The sequence below is a fragment of the Chenopodium quinoa genome, unplaced genomic scaffold (assembly GCF_001683475.1).
Source record: "Chenopodium quinoa cultivar QQ74 unplaced genomic scaffold, ASM168347v1, whole genome shotgun sequence".
In the NCBI taxonomy this organism is placed as follows: domain Eukaryota; kingdom Viridiplantae; phylum Streptophyta; class Magnoliopsida; order Caryophyllales; family Amaranthaceae; genus Chenopodium; species Chenopodium quinoa.
Window position 1 is genome coordinate 3,604,724 of NW_018743955.1, and position 22,799 is coordinate 3,627,522.

At 34.6% G+C, this 22,799-nt stretch overlaps 1 protein-coding gene across 1 annotated transcript; it reads right to left on the bottom strand.

Moving 5' to 3' along the window:
• Positions 1-18,825: 18,825 nt before the first annotated feature.
• LOC110689202 (zinc finger protein 8-like) lies at positions 18,826-21,145 on the bottom strand. Its single transcript, XM_021865927.1, has one exon. It carries the CDS (start codon positions 20,215-20,217, stop codon positions 19,210-19,212), a length of 1,008 nt encoding a protein of 335 aa, XP_021721619.1. The 5' UTR covers positions 20,218-21,145; the 3' UTR covers positions 18,826-19,209.
• Between the last annotated feature and the right edge of the window lie 1,654 nt (positions 21,146-22,799).

The window sequence follows — 22,799 nt, forward strand, 5'->3', positions numbered from 1 at the left end:
TATAATATTATTAGGTGTGACAAAGAACCGACAATTTTCTTTATAAGTCTAGTATTTGTATGATGGATATTCTTCATTTTATGTCTAATAAATACTTGGATAAATGATGAGGACAAATCGCAACTATTGCGACTGCCCATTTAAAGCTCCCATGTTGTATAAGGGAATTTCAAAAATATAATTTTGTTCCTTGAATTTGGAAATATGTATTTCATGTCTTATTTTTATTTTTGTTATAAAATATTTGGAATTTTATTTTAGAAATATATGAACTCGTTGCATTTTCCTATTTCTGTCTCCTTTTTTAGAAATCGTTATATGAGAGCTAATACTAGTACAGTAGGTGAATGAATAGGTAAGCTCTGAATTGATTGAGCTATTATTATTGATTTTAACTGTTGTACTCTTCTGGGTATTTTTTCTGGTTAGAAATTTAATGTGATGTACATGTAAGAAAATCATTCAATAACATTGTTTTGGGGATGGTAAGATGAAGAATTATTATTATATGTTGGACCCATCATGTTCTAATTGGGTGTAGATTTACACTTTAGACCCTTGAGAGGTGGGTAGGATGAGGACGAGGATGAGAAAAGTTCTAACTCTGGAGAACTTTATTAGTAGGATTCAAATCTATGATCTCAAGGTCATAATGTAGGAATTATACCACTAAACCAAGCTATCTTGGTACGTTGTAGCATTATGCTTATCAAATGACACGTAATTATTGTTTTATGGGTTGGATACGAAGTGTGCTAAGAAACGTGATCTTTAAGTGATTATAAGCTTCAATATAATTCTCACAAGTAAGCGTCATAGTCATTTTCTATACTTAACAACTTGATCAAACCAACAAATACTTATTGATTAGATTTAGAGGGTCCTAATCAATAATGAATTGAATAGATGAAGACAGATGACTAAGGACATATTGAGGTGATTAGAGAAGATCTTGTTTGAAGATATCTCCATCATTGTACTTCATTGTTACAGAATTCTTGAAATCTAGCTGAGATCTACATCAGTATGGCTAGCAACAACTGTAGTTTTTATTAAGATTAGAGGGACATTTTTCACTTAAAGGCTAAATTCTGTTGAAACACTCTTTCTGAATTATGGTCATTTTCTCTGAAAGAACAATGACTTCCCAAATGTGGGCCCCAGATACATGTGAATGTGTAAGATCCATACATAAATATAACTTCATAGCAGAAAGTTACCCAAAGAAGAGTCAGCCAAAGATGGACCTACTGATCTAACAATATGGTCTACAAATTTGGTGGCATTTATTAGTAAGTGAATGCCAAAGTCACTCCCCAAGAAATTGACAGTTAGAGGAGGAAGGGAGGAGTTTTTGGTTGGGTTATGTGATGGTCGACCTGACAAAATTGACTATATCCGATTATCACTCGACCCAGAATGACCCTAAGTCTCGAGTTTTCAACCAGACCTGTCAATCCCACAAAGTTGATTCAATCCAAAACCTGAATTGACACAACCGGTTGTATTTATAAACTAATCCAAATTGACTTGACCCGAACTTGATCAAAACGACCCGATTGCCAGGTTATGTGATGGTGATCTAGCAACCCCAACCCTGTGGGTGTGGCGTATGTTAGCAAGACATTAGCACACTGTATAAACTGTCAACCTCGTTCGCAACTTTTTATAGGGGTTAGTGGGGGCCAAGTATACTTAAATTCTACAGTGTCTTTGTGTTTTAGGAAGTGGTCCTATGATATGATGATAATGTGGTTTCTCTTTCTCTTCAAATGTCTTTATTGTTCCTTTAATTGTCATATACTAACACATATACTTGCTACTATATAGTACACTTTATATATATATATATGTATATATACACACATATTCTTGCATGAACAGATGCTCCCTTACTGAGATGCATTAAATATGGGTTGGACCCATTTTTATAATATGGTTGGATGATGCAATGTGTTCGCCTAACGATTCTGCTATTTTGGTGGCCGCTCTGTCAGTCATGGGTTCTTTTAATTCTCTCTCTCTCTGTGAAATCAGACAGTTCCTTGGTTATGTACATATAGGGCAGTGGTTCATGTTTTAGTTTTAACCCTCTTCTGTGTTACTCTTACAGTGCTTCCTCCCTGAATTAGGCTTCAGTAAATCCTTGGTTTTTGTTTTTTCTCTCTCCTTTTTTCAAAGTTCAAACTTTTATTGCTCTAGTTTGGTGGTTTTACCTACTTAACTTTTAATTCGAGTGAATGTACTGGTTCATCCATTCTATTATTATTGCCGTATGCCCGTATCTACAATTTTTTCTTACATCCACTCGTCTTTTTATTTTATCTCTTTTACTTTACTCAACTTTTTTAATTTTTCCCTACACCCATGCACTTTGTCCATGCATCACAATAAACAAATGTTTATAATAAGCGAGTTGAAATTTCATAAATAAATAGATTTATATGTAGTATATAATATTATAACATAATGACATTTTTTATATATATATTATGCACCGTATATTTGTATAGTATGTGTCAATTTTAGCAAAATAAAAATAAAAATAAATGTCACAATGATAATTGTGAAGGAAAATGTTTGCTTAACCACGAGGGTCACCGGTAGGGATGTCAATATTAAGTGGATATCCACTAACCCGCTCCACTCGCAATAAATAAATGGATGAAAACCCGAATTAAATGGATGAAAAGCGAGTGACGGATGAAGCGGATGATGGATCGGATCGGATATGGATGATATTTTTTTCACCCGCTAATCATCCACCCACCCGTTTAACATATATTAATTTTTTAATCTAAGAATTTTAATAATAAAATCTGAAATGTGCAAAATTATATGTATTTTTTTGTTGCAAATTAATTTTTCAAACAATATATTGTTATTGTTTCCTTTTTAATTAATAAAATTAATAAAACTATTGTACAAATAACCGAAAATTAAAGTTATGTGAGTTTTTTTCAACTTTAATACTCATCCATTAGTCATCCGCTCCACCCGTTTCATCCGCGGATGATGGACGGATGGATATGGATGATGGGTGAAGCGTGTGATGGATGGATGTGGATGGAGCGATTAGAGTAATGGATGGATGCGGGTGAAGCTTCACCCGATCCGAATCCGATCCATTGCCATCTCTAGTCACCGGTGTGTGAGTAAGTTAGAGTTTGATCCTAAAAGGTTATACTCCCTCTGTTTTTAAATACCTGCTCCATTTTTATTTTTTGCACTATTTATTTGTCCTACTTTGACTAATGTTTGTGATTTATAAATAAGAAAAAAGTTAGTCTTGTGGGTACTTCTTAGAATCATCTCAATGAATAAATTATTAATTTTTAATTGCTAGAATTTATACTTATTGATACTTAAAGGTATGAGTGATCAAAGATTAGTATCGGCATGCGTGTCCAAGAGAAATGCAGTAAGTATTTAAAAACGGAGGGAGTAGTAGTAAGGTGAAGAACTAATTACATGGTTGATAATTCGTTATCCATTTTTTTTCTTTTTTTTTACATATATTGGGATGATAATCAAACAAGCATGGTTGACCTTTTCTTATGAGCTTTTATTCAACTTAAATTCCATGTTCTTTTTAGGATAATTGTATAATTTGGTAGCTTTCTCAATTTTATCTTGTGCCATAGAACACATTTATCCGTTAAATAATTGAATTAATTTGAAATATTTTGGGAGTCTGGCATATTAAGATTTCACTTTAAATTTTTTATTTTTAATATAATTTTGATTTTTTTTTTAAATTTCGAAGAAATATTAATGGAGGAGCCATTTTTCAGATGTTAGCTCATTGTGTGTGGGCAGAAGCATAGTCCAAAGAGTGGTCCATGGGGTGATCCATGTATTGGAATTCGGATATGTGGCAGCAAGCAGCTAGATTATTTGCATTTATTGGTTTTTTTTGGCAATAATGTGTTATGTATTTTCTTGAAAATTATTATTATATTTTCAATATTATAGTTATAGTCGATTCATGATTGAATTTATGAAATTCTAGTTTGATTTGAGAAACATGTTTAAGTTTCATAAATCAAAATGACATGAATATTTTGACTTAAAATTTAGATGCATGGATATTTCTTAAAACTAGCATGGGTGTCGACTGACAATCCTTTACACGTATGTATTTTTTCCCTTTCTATTATAAATAAACTAGTACTTGTGAGTACTTGACACCCCATGTTTATAATATCGACAACTCAGCTTCAAGTATACATGTCTTTGTGAATATTGGTATATGTAGGGGCGGAGCCACAAGGGGGCTGGTGGAGGCTCAGCCCCCCGTTGCTCAACTGGTGATATATGTAATATATAGAATGACCCCCCTAAAATAACTAATAAGTAATAAATAGTCAATATTTGTCTTACATATCATGATGTTAGTGGTAGCCCAATTGGTTTGTTGGAGTTTTCATGATGACTTGGTGAGAGAGAGGTCTCAGGTTCGATTGCTCACTTTGAGCATTTTTTTTTGTTTCTTGGCCCCCATAGATTTTTATTCCTGGCTTCGCCCCTACGTATATGTATTGGAAGATGATAGAGTGATTGTTTTGGTGTGGAAGATAAGTGTCCACCAAGATGTGGAAAAATGGTTTGGATTAAGAATTTTGGGTCATTTTCAGATGATAAGTCTATAGGTTTTGTTGTAAGTCATTCCACGAATTAGGTAATAGTCAGCGTAAGTTATAGATCAGTTCATTATTTATGGTTGGGTTAGTACGGTGCACACCAAATCAAGACATTTTTTTTGGATTTATTTAGATTACTAGATTAATTATAATAACCTATAATCAATTGGCCATGTATTAAAACAAATAAATTATATAGAAAAATAAAAACATGTTAGAGAAAATATTTAAATAGGTCATATTTATAATGCGCAAGCTGATATGTAAAGAAGTTTACTTTAGATTTTATATGTAAATAAAAGTCATAATATAATCTACATGCAGCCTTATTTTTATATAACAATGGTTTTTGTAGAAAGTCATTTTGGTAGGAATTTTTAATAATATATTGTCAAGTGCCCCTTTAGATAGTAATGGATGATATTGGCAGGGTACTTTAGCCTTTTTCTTAGGCATGTTGATGCGGTTGGATGGAGACATATTCTTTTAGCTCATGTTCGATTAATTTGGATGATATCTTGGTTCCATGATTTGCTAAAACTTGGGACAAGTTTTTTTCAAGAGGGGGAGTATGATGCGGTTCCAAGGCATCAATATTGTTATTATAATTATTTTTATTGTTATTTTTAGTTTATTATTAGATGACCGAATTTATTAGGATATTTTTGTTAGTTTAATTCGGTTAGTATAAGATAAGCTTAACTTTAAAGATCATATTTGCAAAATATTATCTTTACAAGTTAGAGTTAGTTTCCTAGTTAGATTAGAATTTGTTTTACCGATTTTTAGGCTAATTATTTAGCTTATAAATACGTGATGGTGTTTAACGAAAAGTATGATTGATTGTTTTGAAATTTATAAAGTTTTACGTAAGCTTGTGCTTGTGTATTCTTGGCCTAGTTTAGGTTTTAAGCTCGTGTTGCTTAGCGTTTCTTGACCGAGACTCAAGATTCCAAACCTTTCAACTGCGATTGAAGGTTATATCCATCAAAATTCATATCACATGTAAAATAGTTTAGACGTTAAGTTGTGGTGTGTGTACGTGTATTGCGTGCTCATTTGTTGAGCATTTAGTGTAGATGAACTCATGAAGTGAGCTCAAAAGTGAAGGAAATAAAAATGTGCTATAAATGAATGAGAGTTATTTGAATACTGTGATGTATTATCACTAACATTCGTGATATTTATAAGTTATTTACAGGATTTAACTTTCACCTTTGTGCAAAAAAAAAAAAAAAATCTCTTTAATAGGTAGGTTGTTTATTTAGGGAATGAAAATTAGGTATATTTGAAGCATAATATGACGGAAAAAGATATATGCAACCTTTTGGATGTATATAAGAAGATGAAAATGGAAAGAAGACAATAAATAAACATTTATTACTTCGATTTACTCGTGAATTGTTGATAATTTCCCAACTTAATACTAAAAAAGAAAGCATATTAAAGCTTATACGCAGCCCTTAGGGCTGCATATAGCATTACCCTAATATGATACAAGAAGCCGACTTGATTGAAATAAGATTACTATTCTACCTCGTAATTAGTTTTGAGAATTTTATATTTGATTAAAGTCTTGTGGGTGATACCCAAGACTTGGGTTTAAAACCCGTCTACACCACTAATTGCTCTTTCTAGCTCTGAAAAATGAAGAAAATTGAAGAAAAAAAATATATGTAGCCCTTAGGCTGTATATAAGAAGCTAAAAATGGAAAGAAGTGACAATAAATAAACATTTATTACTTTGTTTTACTATGAATTGTTGATAAATTCCCAACTTAATACTCCCTTCATTTCATAATGTTAGTCACACATACTATTTTGGGCGTTTAAAAAAGATCTACCCATATTAAATATAGTTCATTTATAATTAGGGTGGTGATAAGATAAATGATTGGCGTGTTCAATTGTTTTATTGAGTGTTATTTGGTTAACAAATTAGTCATTTAGCCTCCAGTTTACTACTTATATATGTTGTAATTTAGTTGTTACATATATCAATAATGGTCGAGTTAACTGAGATTTTTGCTACTTCGTACTTTCTTATATAATTGGTTGGCAATCATTTAATGTAGAATTGATAAGAGTGGAGAGATGTACATTTACGCAATCACTATGCTAACTTTTATATAATACTCGAGTCTATTTCATTTTGGAGTTTTTTTTTTCTACTAAATTAATGCAACTAACAATTGTTGCTTACATAAACCAAGTCGTTACCAATCATGATGGGGTGAAATTGGTCATTTTCTACCTTATGTTGCAATAACTAATAAAACGAAAGAAAAAGAAGTACGGGCTACTGTAAGCTTCAATGATAAGAACCTTTCATTACTCTTGAATGAGGTTGATTTATGTTCGTATAATAGGACAATTTTAATTTTAATGTGAGCATTTTTTCATGAGTATGATCATTTTTTATTAAATTTTTTTTACCTGATAATAATATGCTCATTTGTGAAACTTTAGTTGAGAAAAAAAATATATATAAATAAAATTTGGTAGGGGCTATGGTGCAAGAATGTTGATTTAACAATGTCAAAAACCAAACGGTAACAAATTATTATTTTTTTGGCTATTAAACCAACCAAAATTATTTCAGCGGTTTGACCATATTATAAAGTTATGAAGTACTCCGTATAAATCAAACATGAATTTGTCCATATGATCATGACAGTCATTAATTGAATATGGAGAATATTGAACTAGTTGATCTTGATCATAGATGGAATTTTTGGAGATGACATAGGAGATCACTAATTTACTTTTGGCATCACTAATATTATCTCTCATATAAAATTAACTTAACAAAACTTAATAAGTGAACGTATTTATGTGAAATAAATAAAAGGAAATGGAGGTTGTACATAACAATAGCTTATTTCATATAAAATACATATAATATTACTTCAGAATCTTATTTTTTTTAAATTGAATTTTTTTTAAATTGAATTTTTTTTTTTTTTTGTATATCTCACTGATAATATATAATAACTAGTTGTATATATATTGGCTATTGGCAATTCGTTAGTAAAAATAAATGTTGTCGGTTGTTTTGAAAAATTCATGAAAATGTAGGTTTATTTACAACTTTGGTTTGTAAAAGATGGAACAGCTAATAGATGCAAACAGAAGTTGACTGGCGTGGCCTCTCAAAATACGTTAAAACTATGTACTTACATAATTATAGTTGCTAAGATCAGCACATAATGCTTATTATTATTATTATTGTTGTTGACTTTTTCTGTCATTTTTTATTAATACTCCTACCATATTATTGTACTACTTTTCAACTCGAGTATTAAAATCATCTACTTCAACTCTTCTCAATTTAAGACACTTGAAGTAAATGATAAAAACACAAGTATTAAGCAAAATAAAGGTGTATAAGTTAGTTATTGTGTCAAATCAAGTTTACTAACCATGTACTAATAATAGTAATAAGTAGGTTTGATTAAACTTTAAAAGTCGTATTAATAGTGGAATATGAATTGATATACTATAATTATTATTTGTAAATAGAGGGAGTATTTTTTTTCTTTTCGGGAATGTTTCAGTTGCATATAACTTGGGATCGTGCAACGAATTGGAATTGAACTGTAGTTAGCATAATATTTATCCTAGTTACTTTTTTCATCTTGTGAATTTAATAAGGGCCTTTAGAGGAAAAGGAGAGATCAAGCTAGCATATTAATGGTTCGGTCCAAGTACACAATTTTAGTGTAGATGATAATAAATTGCTGTGTTTGCTCTGCATTTTGTAAGTAAGGTCATTCAATGATGTTGGTACATCAACTATTCAGCTTATTAGGTTATGAGCTGTTTTTGTTCTTCTTGTTATAACATAGTAGATGGATTAAAAATAGGAAGACATGCAATTTCATCTTCTAAGTTTATTTATTATTATTATTATTATTATTATTATTATTATTATTATTATTATTATTATTATTATTTACTTTTATTCATGCATTATGTAATTTTTATATCACAGTAAAAAATTTAAAATTTCAATCGGCCTACATTGATTAATGTTTAATGTCATGTGTTCAAGTGTCAAACTTGAAAGGTTTAAGAGAATTTGCTTGAAATTTTAATTTTAAAATCAAAAGTGAATTAGTCAAATATAGTCACATGTAGAAAAATGCAACACCATTATGTGTTTTGAGCAAAATTCCAACTACTTCTGAAAACATATTGTAAAAATGTGACATTGAAATGATAACAATGACTACAATATATTTAAGGTATTTTGTAAAATGATGTTTAACAAAGTAATCTAAATTATGAAGCGTTGGAACAATGTGATTATGACTAGCAATTAATTCTCCACAAACAAAGTATTTATGTGCAAGAAGAGGGATGGTGGGGATAAAAAAATGCTCACACATTAGTACATTTTATTTATTTATTTATCTATCTATTTAATTCAAGCTTTGAGTTAAAAGATCATTTATATAGAAATTTCTCCTTCAAGCATTAACTATGATGTAAAAGAGTAATTTGAGTTTGAGATAAAAAGATATGTATTTATATAAGCCCTAAACAATTGATAAGTATTAGCTATACAATAAGCAAAGATGTATTGTCTTCTTTGCTTTGCCTATGATATTTCTTAATATGGATATCATATTTAGATTTTTCAGTCTTTGAATGTAATTGCATCTATATCTTCAATTTAGTTCCATGTAATAATGTTAGTTAGTTTTCCCTTTAAATTTTGAAGTTTTCTAATCGACCAGAATTTTAAAATAAAGGGAATACATGTTGATAAGTATATTAGGTGACTCGTACTTCGTAGCTTTGTCCGCCCGATCGGGCGGACATTGCCCGGTCTGACCGGGCGGAAGAAGAAGAGGTGCCTGGCAAATTCGTTGAAGAAGCTGCTCTCGCGCCCGACCGGGCGAGCCTTCGCCCGACCGGGCGAGCCTTCGCCCGATCGGGCAGACCTTGCCCGGTCTGACCGGGCGGTGGGGGTTGGATACGTTGAAGCATTCGTATGGAGTCTTCTTCTCGCGCCCGATCGGGCAGACCTTGCCCGGTCTGACCGGGCGGAGAAGGAAAAATGCGGAGACGCGGATTTTACGATTTAAAGTTATCTTTTATGTTATCTTTTTGCCCAAGTATCTTTTATTTTAGGGATTAATATAAAACCTCCCTAATATTAGTATTAGGGTTAAGAGAGAGAGAGTGAGAGCCGTTCTTGAGAAATACAAGAATCATCTTTGTAATCTTTGCAGTTTATAGTGAAATCATTCGATCTCGGTGCCCGTGGACGTAGCTATCACATCGATAGTGAACCACGTAAATTCTTGGTGTTGTTCTTATTGTTTGCATTGAATTTCTTTATTGTTTTCTTGTTTGTTTACGACCTTTGCTTCCGCTGTCGCACAACAATTGGTATCAGAGCTCAGGTTCAATCCTTGGAGAGTTTCTTGAAGATAACAATGGCAGGAGATTCAACAATAAGAATTGAGAAGTTTACCGGGAAAAATAGTTTCGGGCTATGGCAAATTAAGATGAAGGCTCTGTTAAAACAACAGCAGATATGGCGTCCGTTGGCTCCAAAGAGTACTACTTCGGAGTCAGGAGACGGACCGACTGACTCGCAGTTAGAAGTTATGGAAGAGAAGGCACACTCTACCATATTACTTAGTCTTGATGATCAAATCATCACGGAGGTTGCTGATCAGGAAACGGCGGCTGGATTGTGGCTGAAGCTGGAGTCATTGTATATGACTAAGTCGTTGACCAACAAATTATTACTGAAACAGCGGTTGTTTAGCCTCCGGATGCAGTCAGGTACTTCCTTACGGGAACATCTAGAAAAACTTAACTCTATTTTGCTTGATTTACGTAATTTAGATGTTAAAATTGATGATGAGGATGCTGCGTTGATTTTACTTGTATCTCTACCGTCTAGCTTTGAGAATTTTGTAGAGTCTTTTGTTGTTGGTAAGGATTCTATAACCTTAGAAGAAGTGAAGGCAGCACTTCATACTAGGGAACTCAGAATGAAAGCTACGAGTGATAATGGGGATAATGGTAGTGGGTTATTTGTTAAGTCCGGAAAGTCTAAAAAGAATAAGGGGTTTAACAAGGGGAACAATGCTGGGTCGGGTGCTGGAAACGGCAAGGATGGATCTAGTAAAACTACTACTAAAACATGTTATTACTGTAAAGAACCGGGTCACTTTAGGAATAATTGTCCGGTGAGGAAAAACAAGTCCCAGGCTGCTGTAGTTGAAGAGAAACCGAATGAGAGCTATAATTCAGAGGAAGATTTAGCATTAGTCAGTTCTGCTAGGTCTGATGATTTATCTGATAACTGGGTTCTAGATTCGGGGTGTTCGTTCCATATGTGTCCACGTCGAGATTGGTTTGATACATATGAACCTCGCAATGGGGGTATGGTTATAGTCGGTAACAATGCTCCATGTAAGGTCACAGGTATTGGTTCCATGAGGTTGAGGACTGTTGATGGGCGGAGGTTAACTTTGACTAATGTACGGCATGTTCCTGCTTTAGGAAAGAATCTGATTTCATTGGGTACCCTGGATGAATTGGGGTACAATGGTGTGTTTTCAGATGGGGAGTTGTGTATTTTCAGAGGTTCTGAGTTGGTACTTAAGGGTATCAAAAGGAACACCCTCTATGTTTTTGAGGGTGTTACACTGCCTAGTTCTGCGGTTTGCGCATCTGTATCTCACCAGGAGATGACTAAGATTTGGCACATGAGGCTTGGTCATATGGGGGAGAAGGGGATGCAGCTATTGTCCAAGAGGGGTCTTCTATCCGGGGTCAAGGTTGCCAACCTTGAATTTTGTGAGCATTGTGTGTTTGGTAAGAAACACAGGTCAAAGTTCAGCAAGGGTGCTCACATTACTGATGCAGTGCTCGATTACATCCATTCAGATTGCTGGGGTCCATCTAGAGTTGAAGGTATGGGAGGTTACCACTATTTTGTGTCATTTGTTGATGACAAGTCCCGATACACATGGCTTAGGTTGCTTAAGTCAAAGGATGAGGCCTTCAAAGTTTTCAAGCAATGGAAAGCTTTGGTGGAAAATCGACAAGGAAGGAAGATCAAGAAGCTACGAACGGACAATGGGCTAGAGTTTTGCAAAGACGAGTTTAATCAGTTCTGTGCAGATGAGGGTATAGGTCGGCATCATACTGTCAGGAAGACACCACAGCAGAACGGTGTAGCAGAACGGGTTAATCAGACACTGCTAGAGAGAGTTCGATGCATGCTCTCTAATGCAGGGCTTGGGAGGAGGTACTGGAGTGAAGCTGTGTTAACAGCTTGTTATGTCATTAATAGGGGTCCTCATTCTGGAATTGATTCCAAAATTCCGTTTGAGATCTGGAGTGGTAAGCTGCCTAATTTTTCGAATTTGAAGATTTTTGGTTGTGTTGCTTATTATCATGTTATTGAGGGTAAGCTGGATCCACGAGCCAAGAAGGGGTGTTTTGTTGGGTACGGGGATGGTGTGAAGGGGTTTAGAATTTTTTCACCTTCGGAGGGTCGGGTCATTCTTAGTAGGGATGTTACTTTCGATGAAAACACCATGTATTCAATTAAAAATGCAGAGATTTCAGATTTGAGAAGGGAAGGAGACAATTTATTACAGACAGATGGGGTACTTGAGGTACATCAGTCTACCATTGCTGATTTACCTCGGGTACAATATATTGATGATGATGCTGATGTTCCAGTGCCGGGTACTCCTGAACCTGAGATTACTCCTACTCATTCTAACTCTGGGGATGAGGTGGAGCAATCTAATCAGGGGTCATCTAGTCAACCTGACACCATTCTTGAGATGCCTAAACGAGTTATCAAGAAGCCTGTTAGATTGATTGAAGAGATGGAGGGAAGAAATTGCTGTGTTGATGCGATGACAGGTTATGCATTGAGTGTAGCTGATGATGTAGAGTCATTTGAACCTGCCACATATAAACAAGCAATTAGTTGTAGTGAGTCTGCGCAATGGCTTGCCGCAATGGGTGAAGAGATGCAGTCTCTTTACAAGAACAGAGTGTGGGAACTGGTAAAGGTACCGGAAGGGAGGAAGCTTGTGGGTTGTAAATGGATTTACAAGAAGAAAGAAGGGTTGTCGGAAACTGAGCAAATACGTTTTAAGGCTAGGCTAGTTGCTAAGGGGTTCAGTCAGGTAGAAGGGGTTGACTTTGTTGAGATATTCTCACCTGTGGTTCGACATACTTCTATCCGTGTGTTATTGTCAATTGTAGCACATTTTGATCTTGAGCTGGAGCAGTTGGATGTTAAAACGGCTTTCCTTCATGGCGATTTGGAGGAGGAGATTCTGATGAAGCAGCCCGAAGGATTCGAAGTTCCTGGAAAGGAACACTATGCCTGCAGATTGCTAAAGTCATTGTATGGACTTAAGCAATCCCCCCGACAGTGGTACAAAAGGTTTGATTCTTTTATGGTTTCACAAGGTTTTGACAGGAATTCATATGATTGCTGTGTGTATCATAGTAAGCTGGATAATGGTTCCATGATTTATCTTTTGTTATATGTTGATGACATGTTGGTTGCCACAAAGAATAAATCTGATATTGCTAGATTAAAGGAGATGCTTAACTCGGAGTTTGACATGAAAGACTTGGGTGCAGCTAGGAAGATTTTGGGTATGGAGATCTACAGGGATCGGGCTAGAGGTAAGCTTTTCTTGACTCAGAAAAGCTACATTGAAAAGATTCTGTCTCGTTTTGGGATGGAAAAATCGAAGCCTATAAGTACGCCAACTACTGTTAGTTGTAAGTTGTCTTTGTCTATGTCACCTCAATCAGAGGAGGAGTTGTCTTATATGTCTAGAGTTCCATATGCAAACGCGGTTGGTTGTTTGATGTATGCTATGGTCTGTACTAGGCCGGATATTGCGCATGCTGTTAGTGTTGTAAGCAGGTTTATGGCTCGACCTGGGAGGGAACACTGGCAAGGGGTGAAAAGGATTTTTCGCTACCTGAGAGGGACAGCTGATATTGGTCTTGTGTACGGGAATGGTAAGGAATGCTTGGTCACTGGGTACAGTGATTCTGATTATGCAGCTGATGTGGATACCAGGAGGTCTGTGACTGGTTATGTGTTCACTTTGGGTGGTTCTGTGGTTAGTTGGAAGTCTACATTGCAGTCATCAGTTACGTTGTCAACTACTGAAGCTGAGTATATGGCTCTAACTTCTGCAGCTAAGGAGTCTATTTGGCTCAAAGGCCTAGTAGGTGAACTGGGTATTGCACAGGATTTTGCTACAGTGTATTGTGATAGTCTAAGTGCGATTTGCTTAGCTAAAGATCAAGTACACCATGATCGGACGAAGCACATTGATGTCAGGTATCATTTCTTGCGTACTGACAAGAGGATTAAGGTGAAGAAGATTGGGACTGCTGACAACCCGGCTGATTTCTTCACTAAGCCTGTTCCGTTTAGCAAGTTTAAACATTGCTTAGACTTGCTAAATATTGATTACTACGTGATGTAGTAGGCCCTGAGGGGCGAAGTTGGGGAGCTCCTGGTGTAGGTGTGTTGGCATTAAGGTGGAGCTTGCCCGGGGCTTGTGATGCAGGTGGAGCATTATGAGTTGTTATACTTGGAGACGAGTATGTGATGGGTCTTGGTTGAAGACTTATCGGGATGTATGGCTTATGCATGAGTCCTGCATCGGGTTTGGCTTGAGATGTTTTTTCACTATGTCTTGATGGGGTCGTTTGCTGACTACGAGTTCTCGTCAAGGTGGAGATTGTTGATAAGTATATTAGGTGACTCGTACTTCGTAGCTTTGTCCGCCCGATCGGGCGGACATTGCCCGGTCTGACCGGGCGGAAGAAGAAGAGGTGCCTGGCAAATTCGTTGAAGAAGCTGCTCTCGCGCCCGACCGGGCGAGCCTTCGCCCGACCGGGCGAGCCTTCGCCCGATCGGGCAGACCTTGCCCGGTCTGACCGGGCGGTGGGGGTTGGATACGTTGAAGCATTCGTATGGAGTCTTCTTCTCGCGCCCGATCGGGCAGACCTTGCCCGGTCTGACCGGGCGGAGAAGGAAAAATGCGGAGACGCGGATTTTACGATTTAAAGTTATCTTTTATGTTATCTTTTTGCCCAAGTATCTTTTATTTTAGGGATTAATATAAAACCTCCCTAATATTAGTATTAGGGTTAAGAGAGAGAGAGTGAGAGCCGTTCTTGAGAAATACAAGAATCATCTTTGTAATCTTTGCAGTTTATAGTGAAATCATTCGATCTCGGTGCCCGTGGACGTAGCTATCACATCGATAGTGAACCACGTAAATTCTTGGTGTTGTTCTTATTGTTTGCATTGAATTTCTTTATTGTTTTCTTGTTTGTTTACGACCTTTGCTTCCGCTGTCGCACAACAATACAATTAGAAAAAAATGTTTAAACAAAGATGTTCCACCATCTTCAATATAGTGAAATAATTCTACATCTTTGCTATTCCCTTTATTTATGTTTTTTCTCGGAAGTTTATGGTACAACAATGAATTATGAATGTCTACATGTTTGCAACTAGGTACAAATATGAGTCATGAGGGTCTAACTTCATTTCCTTCTCTCTCTCTTCTTTTTTGCTTAAACCAACAACAAAGTTGTTGGGCCTATCTCAACTTTTATCTGTCAAGGTCCCCCATTGTGAATCTATTTCTAGATTTTCATGATCTTATTTTTCACATTGTCTGTTTCCATAACTACCGCATATGATATCATAGGTTAAAAATATCAACCAGTTAAATGTCTCATTTTTACATTGGTATTATAATAAAAGCTTTTTCGGTCCAGAATTTGCAATTAGAGAATGATAGAATCTAGGGGGATGGATATATAACGCCCAACTAACATTAATTCAGTTGATTGATATCTAGGTCATTTTATTTATTTGCATTTTGGATATTGATTTTAAGAATTGATCGATTTCACAAAAACTTGTTTAATTATATTCACATGTTAATTATACTGATAGAAGAAATGGGATTGTTGCTTGTTCCATCGCTTTGTATGTAAATAGAAGTACAAAACTTAATACAAGGCAATATTCCACGAGAAAATATCATCTCTGAAACGATATAATTAATAAGCGATGATCATAAATGTATGAGTGAAATATTAACCATTTGGGTTTTGGAGAGGAAAATGAGGTAATAGAGTTTGATTTGAGGAGCTAAATTATGGCACTTCTTAATTGCTAATATCATTTCGTTTTATGAATTGTGATGCCTTAAGTATTGACTAAAGTCCTACCTACTCAAGCAAGAAGTTATGTGTTTAAACAAAATTATACTCAGTACAATATAGTATTTATATCACAATGTCTTCTTGTTTTGTTTGATACATATAAACTTGTGAAAAAGTAAATAGTCAAAATTATGAATAACGTGGGAATTCATGCATCTTACATAAATGTTTAATTGTTGTACATGGAAGAGACTGATTGAAGATCAGATGAACGTATACGATACAGATAGAGAGACAAAGAGAAGAGAGAGGGTGTGTTTATGTATTATGAATGTATAGAGATTCACTTAAATCCTTAATTAGTGCTTAATCTAACCTATTTTCCTAACTTTTACATTAAGAAAGTCTTATGTTTGAAGGAGTGACACTCGATTAAGCATGTTGCAAGATGGTGCCCTATACAAAATGAAGTTCTAACTTGGATACGATGATCTATCCATATTTAGGCTGAAACTCGAGTGAACTTTTGATTTTTCTAATTAATAGTGAGCAATTTAAGATATTAATTAACCTCTCTTCAACTGTTTTTCTCTTAAACATAAATGATCTTAAATGATGCCAAAAGCTTAAGAATAATCGGTAGTAACAAAAAACCAATCATCTTTTGAACTTTCGGATAAATAAGGTGATCGGTTTTAGCCATTCCAACACGTAAGACAAGCTAAAAAGACTTTGATGACTTCCCTAGCCATCATGAGACCGAATTCATACTTCCTATGTCCCTAAAATCTAACTTATTTCACAGTTTGTCTTTTAAAGCTCATTTCATTGCCGAAAAAACATAATTTCTTATTTGGATTGGGATGTATCATCCACTAACAACTTTTTAGTCAATTTTAATCAACAATATCTTCTAATCCCACTATAAATTCTTAAATGTTCTCCAAAGAAGACAAAGTTTTGTCCAACTTACCTTATTTACATTTATTATAGGAATTTAATTAGATAAGTATTAATTATAAGTTTAGGGAAAAAAAATCTTTAATAAGACTATACTACGGAGTACTAAATTAATTTTTAATATATTCAGATAAGTTCTAATAAATTAGAATAAGTTTAAATAAACTCAATTAAAATCAAATTAAAGCCGTCCAAATAATTGAAAATGAGGTGAACACATTGCGCCTTATACTATTCTCACCATTTTCATATATTTTTCAATCTTCATTAACTATATTCTCATAGCATTCCTCCCCCATGCCTGGAGGAAAAAAAAAGACCTTTTGGGATATCTCCAGAGTATAAAATATTGTCGTCATCAATTACATGTTATCTTCAGTTCTTCACTATAAAAATATGAGTATATATGTTTGAATCAAAAATAAAAGTTTTAATAAGTATAAAATAATTTTAAGTCTTGATATGTAAATTATCGTGTTTTTCTCTCTCAATCCCTAACATTCATTTTTTTTTTGGTGGGAAATTCTATTGGTTTCTACTTTCTACTGGAGAAAAGCCACAATTTTTTTAGTTTTGTTTTGTTTTGTTTTGTTTGTAGGTTTTCTTAATAATTATTTCTCCTTTTAAGATTTCACCGTGATAAATAAGACATTGTCAGTTTATTATCCTATTTGTTAGAGAGACATATTTTCCTTTTCACTTTATAGGATCATAAATATGATGGGTTATTGAATTATTAGTTCATCGATAAGGATTCAAATATGATCACATTTGATGTGTTATCATGTTAGAATAAGATTGTGTTTTCAATTCTACCGATTAAAATTAGGATGATATCTAAAATGTGAGATCTGAGATGATGTTTATTAATTTTCTCAACGCGGCTCTTTTTTCACCAAAATTAATAATCAATCAAACCACATTCCAAATTTTGTTTATCATATTTAATTAGGCTATATGTTTAATCACATTTCAAATAAACATGTTTCAACAAAAAAAAAAAAAAAAAACCTAATAAGCTAAAGAATTATTAGAAGAAAATGTTTTATTTGGTAAAAAAAAAAAAAAAAAAAAAAAAGACATACACTCCAAATTTACTTTGTATGTAATTTAATATAATATAATTTAATAGACTAATAATCAAATCCCAATGTAGAGTGTGTGTCCATAAGAAAGTACAATTAAAACTTGTTTAGATTGACAGACACTTTAAAAAATGGCAGGGCAGGGCAGGACTTATCTAATACAGTGTCCAGCACCTGAAATATGTGCCACTTTTGCAATGCAATGAAGCAGGAGCCTCCCAGAGCTAGCAGACCACCGCACCAGCTCAGCTCTCAAGTCTGAATAACTCACTTTAACTTACACCCCAACACCATTATTTGACTGCCCCCACACGTGTGTATTTACTTCTTCACATGACTTTTCCATTGGAGCCTACTACTTGCCCTTCCTTACTAGACTTGTTTGTAGGCCTCTTTTTTCTTATTTTTATTCCTTAATTTTGTCCCACTTACCATTTTTTTTTATTAATTTTTTTTATAAAATTTGAGAAAGAGAAATAAATATCATGCCTAGAGGTTTCAATTCGTATGACTAGATTGAGACTGATGAGATCGGGTCGGATCAAGTTAATTTTAAATGTTGAGTCATGGTGAATTATTATATCCTCCCGAGTCTAAATCTGAATCGGATATCTTTTAGATTGGTTTTGGATTGAGTTGGATGTGCTTTTGACACCTCAAATCATGCCAATGAAAATTTGAAGTGCTTGAATGCCTAGAAACTAACTAACTTGTATAATGTGAACAATGTAATTTGATTATATATGGTGGACATTAAGAATTGAGAAGAAAATAAATAAATAAATTGAGTTTTCATTGATTAATGTCTAACCATTTATCTAACCTTATATCAATTATGAGGAAATTAGGTTGAAATAGATTATTGCGAATATACCTAATTAGTAGTAATATGACAACTAAATCTGAATAGATGAAGTGATCAACATTATCTGAAATTCTCCAACAAGACGAGTTGAAGTAGCTTAATTGAAAATACTCATAAACAACTCAAAATATTGAGCATAAAACTTACATATTACCTTTATTAACCTAATTAGAAGAAAAAAAATTAGAAATTTTAATCTCATTTACATTAACAATTAACTTGAAAAAAACTAAAAGAAGTCAAGCTTTGAAGAAGGATTAATTAATTAATTAATCTCATCATTAGCAGCGCAAAATAACACACACTCACTTTCCATTAAACCTTAATTCGTGTTCAAATTATCAGTTGATTGAGCTAAGCTTAGGCAATAGCTAAATTAAATTAACAAATTAAATGACATAAATAAGTAAGTATATAAAATAAATAAACTAAAAATTTACTAATATTACAAATGAAGATCTAAACTCACTTGATCACTACTATTGCGCCGTACTTGATTTTGATGACTAGAAGAATTCATCAAACTCATGTTCATATTCATATTCATATTAACATTATTGGTACCACCTTTTAAAGAAGTAGCTGAATTACTGTCAATGCTACTACTAAACCCCGGAGAATGATGAGATCCACCGATCAAAGGGTGGTGCAATGGACGGTCACGATGAACTCCGCTCGAGGCGTAACTGCTGTGATGAAGGTGATGGCTGGTTTGATGGAGGGATGAATGCGAATGGACTGCGGAAGGGATTCGCCACACGGCGAGTGGACTTCCGTTTATCGTAGGCGGATGATGTGGTGGTTGGTGGTGGTGGTAGGCGTATCTAGGGTTATTGGTGGGGGTGTTTGTGTTTGAGAGTGATGTAGGGTAGTAAGAGTTGTTAGCGCGATTTGAGTAGCTGTTAGCTAAGCTGTAGAAGTGGTGGTGGTGGTGCGTAGGGTCCACCGTCATCATGGCGGACTGAAGGTGGGCCCGCTTAGCGTGTTGCCGTTCGCGCTTGTGAGCATTTTGGTGGCCTCCTAAGGCTTGGGAAGTAGGGAAGTTTCTACAACAATAGTGGCATTCAAATTTTCTACCACTTTCACTACTAGTATTATTGTTGTTGTTGTTGATGTTGTTGTTGTTGATGTTGTTGGCTTCCTTGTTACTAGTAGAAGTATTGAGAGAGTTTATGTTATTGTTTTTATCTTTAGAGGTTTCGAGATTGTTGCTGTCTCCGGAGTCGGAGTTGTCGGTGGCGGTGGTGGAGGAGGAGGAGAAGTCTATGCCGAAGAGGCGGATGCCAGAGGCGATGGAGGAGGAGGAAAACTTGGTGGTGCTGGTGGTGGGAGCGGGCCGAATGAAGGGGAGTTGAGAGAAGGAGTCTACGTTCATGAAATCATGAGTTTGATCTAGGGAGCTTGTTGTAGTTGTAGTTGTGGGTGTTGTTGGTGTTGCTACTGCGTTTTCCATTATTATAAAGGGAATGGATTTATAATGAATAATTTGTTGGTTTTTTTAATTGTTGGGGTTTAAAGGGTTATTATTATTTGGGAAGAGGAAGGTGAAGTTTGAAGTTGTTGAAATAGAGAGGAAAAAAGAGGGGGGTTGGAAGAGAAGGGATTAAAGGAAGCAAATGTGAAAGAAAGAGGGAGTAGAGGAGACTATGTATGTATGTGGAGTTGGCGTGGTGGTGGAAGGAGAAGAGGTTAAATGGTGGGGTCTAAGGAAGCTAAGCTAATGGTAAGTTGTATAGTACAATTTGCATGCATGGGGCCTCTTGTCTATAAAATGGGGTTATTTTCATAAAATTCATAAGAAAATACTCATATACAATTGAGTTTTAGAAATGGTGAAAAAAAAAGTTTTTTACCACTTTCATAAAAAAAAGTTTTATTTTAGCATCACATAAAAAATTAAATTGTCTTTTTACTACCAATTACACCCAATTAATTTCGTCTATAAATCCGTTAATGGGGTCTATCATGTACACGTGTCACCATATTATTAGGTGTAAAAAAAAAAATAAAAGATAGAAAATAAATAAAATCAAAATCATTGCATCCAAGCTAGCCACAGCCGCCAGTACACCTTTTGCAGCCCCATCGCCGGACCAGCTCTCAAGTGCCCACAGCCGGTCCGTTTCTGGCAACCCCCTTCCCCCTCCTTGCTGGCAGCCCCTCTTGCCTTCTACTTCCGTCAGCCTCTCCTCCTCCTTTCCCCTTTCCTTTTTACGACCACCGACCTCGCCTACTCTTTCTCCTTCCTTTCTGACCTCAAACTTCGATCCCCTTCCCTTCTGACCCCTTCCCACCGAATTCCGATCTCTTTTCTACCTACCGAATTTCGAACACTTCTAAAACCCTAGCCACCACCTTGACCCCCTGCCTAGCCACCACCAAAATCCGACCCCTCCATAGCCCTACACGAAATTCTGACCAACCGAGGTGGGGTTGATTTCGTTCCTGATTGATTGGCATGGAAGTTAAGGGGAGATAAAGAGGAAATGTCAAAAAGGTGGGCCCTACTAACATATTCATGGACGTAATCCGTTAGTTAGTGGTAAAACCTAATTTTTGAAAACTTTGTTGGTGGTAAAATACAAACTTTTTTAAAGGAGGTGGTAAAAGCCAATAAGTGATTTTTTTTTCATGGTGGAAAAAGTCAAAATTTTCTAATATAAATCAAATATAATCGATCCTGTTGTATCCGGGTCGAGAAACTAATTTTTTCTGGTTTTGGGTCTTGTTTTCGATCTAATTGAAAACCCTACCAAAATTATTAATATTATCCGTAATAAATTTGAAAATTTTAATTTTATGAGCTTATTTGAAATATATTTAAAAAGAAAGTCATTTAAAAAAGTTTCCCTTTTTTCGTTTGAGTTTCTCCGTTTTTTAATAAGTGTTCCATTTTCTTTGTTTAGCTAAAAATTACATTTAAAAATATTTCCTCTCTTGGTCCCCACCTAAATCTATTTCTACTTTTTTTTTAAAAAAAAAATTGTTCCTTTTCTCTCACATTCAATAGTTTTAAAAAATTGTTTTAATAAAGTATCAACCCCACTATCTTTCTTTTACGATTTTTCAATACTCTAACTACCCAACATTTCTCTTATTTTATTAAACTTAATTAAATTTCCTATAACTATGTGTCAGTCAAAGTGTAACACTTATTAAAACACCAAGAGAGTAACATTAATAATTTTTTTGATATTTTGCTTAAAAATCTTAAAATTGGTCCAAACCAGTTCGGTTCGGGTTTTAGATTGATTTTTCTAGTCCAGTCCTTGCCTATTCGACGTGGTCTCCAATTTTTATAACTTAACTTTTCAGTTTTCGGCCTGCTCCAGTCTTGGATCAGTGAACAACCCTAAATATAAGTATTTTTTAAGTTCAAATCAAATTTCATACATTCAAAATTATAGGAGGAAGAGTCCACCAAACAAGCTTGATGGAGTTGGTGGCAAACTCGCCTTGTGACTTTAAGCATACAAATTCAAGCCCTACTTTTCTACTCTCAAGTGTTAACCTGCAAAGTTGAGCTAGTTAAACTTGTGAGATGTGGATTAGTCCTTCATCTTACCTAAAAAATGAGGAGTCCGTCTTATTATAATTAAGATGTTTAAATCTTTTTTTATTTTTTTGTTGAAATGGGATACTCATATGCTTTGTTTAAAAAGATTGTGCTACAAGCTACAACAATGATAAATGCAAATATGTAGTAGAGAATTAAATCTATAATTAAGTGTAATGTATTACACAATATTGATCACTTATAAATGTTTATCACTACTATAAAGATTTATTTTCTATCATTTTGAGGTCTTAATTTAGTGTTAAGAGTCGTGAATTAAGTCTCCATTTAGAATACTATTATCATTTATATTAATGTTGCACTCTTCATCTTTAATTTTACTTATTAAATCCTAGTACTTGGAAATTTCATTAAACTTAATGCTACGAGATTATTTATTAATTAGTTGATTAAATTGCGTTAGTAATTGCTCCCACCATAATTTAAAGTAACCAGATAATTAAATACCTTTACAAAAC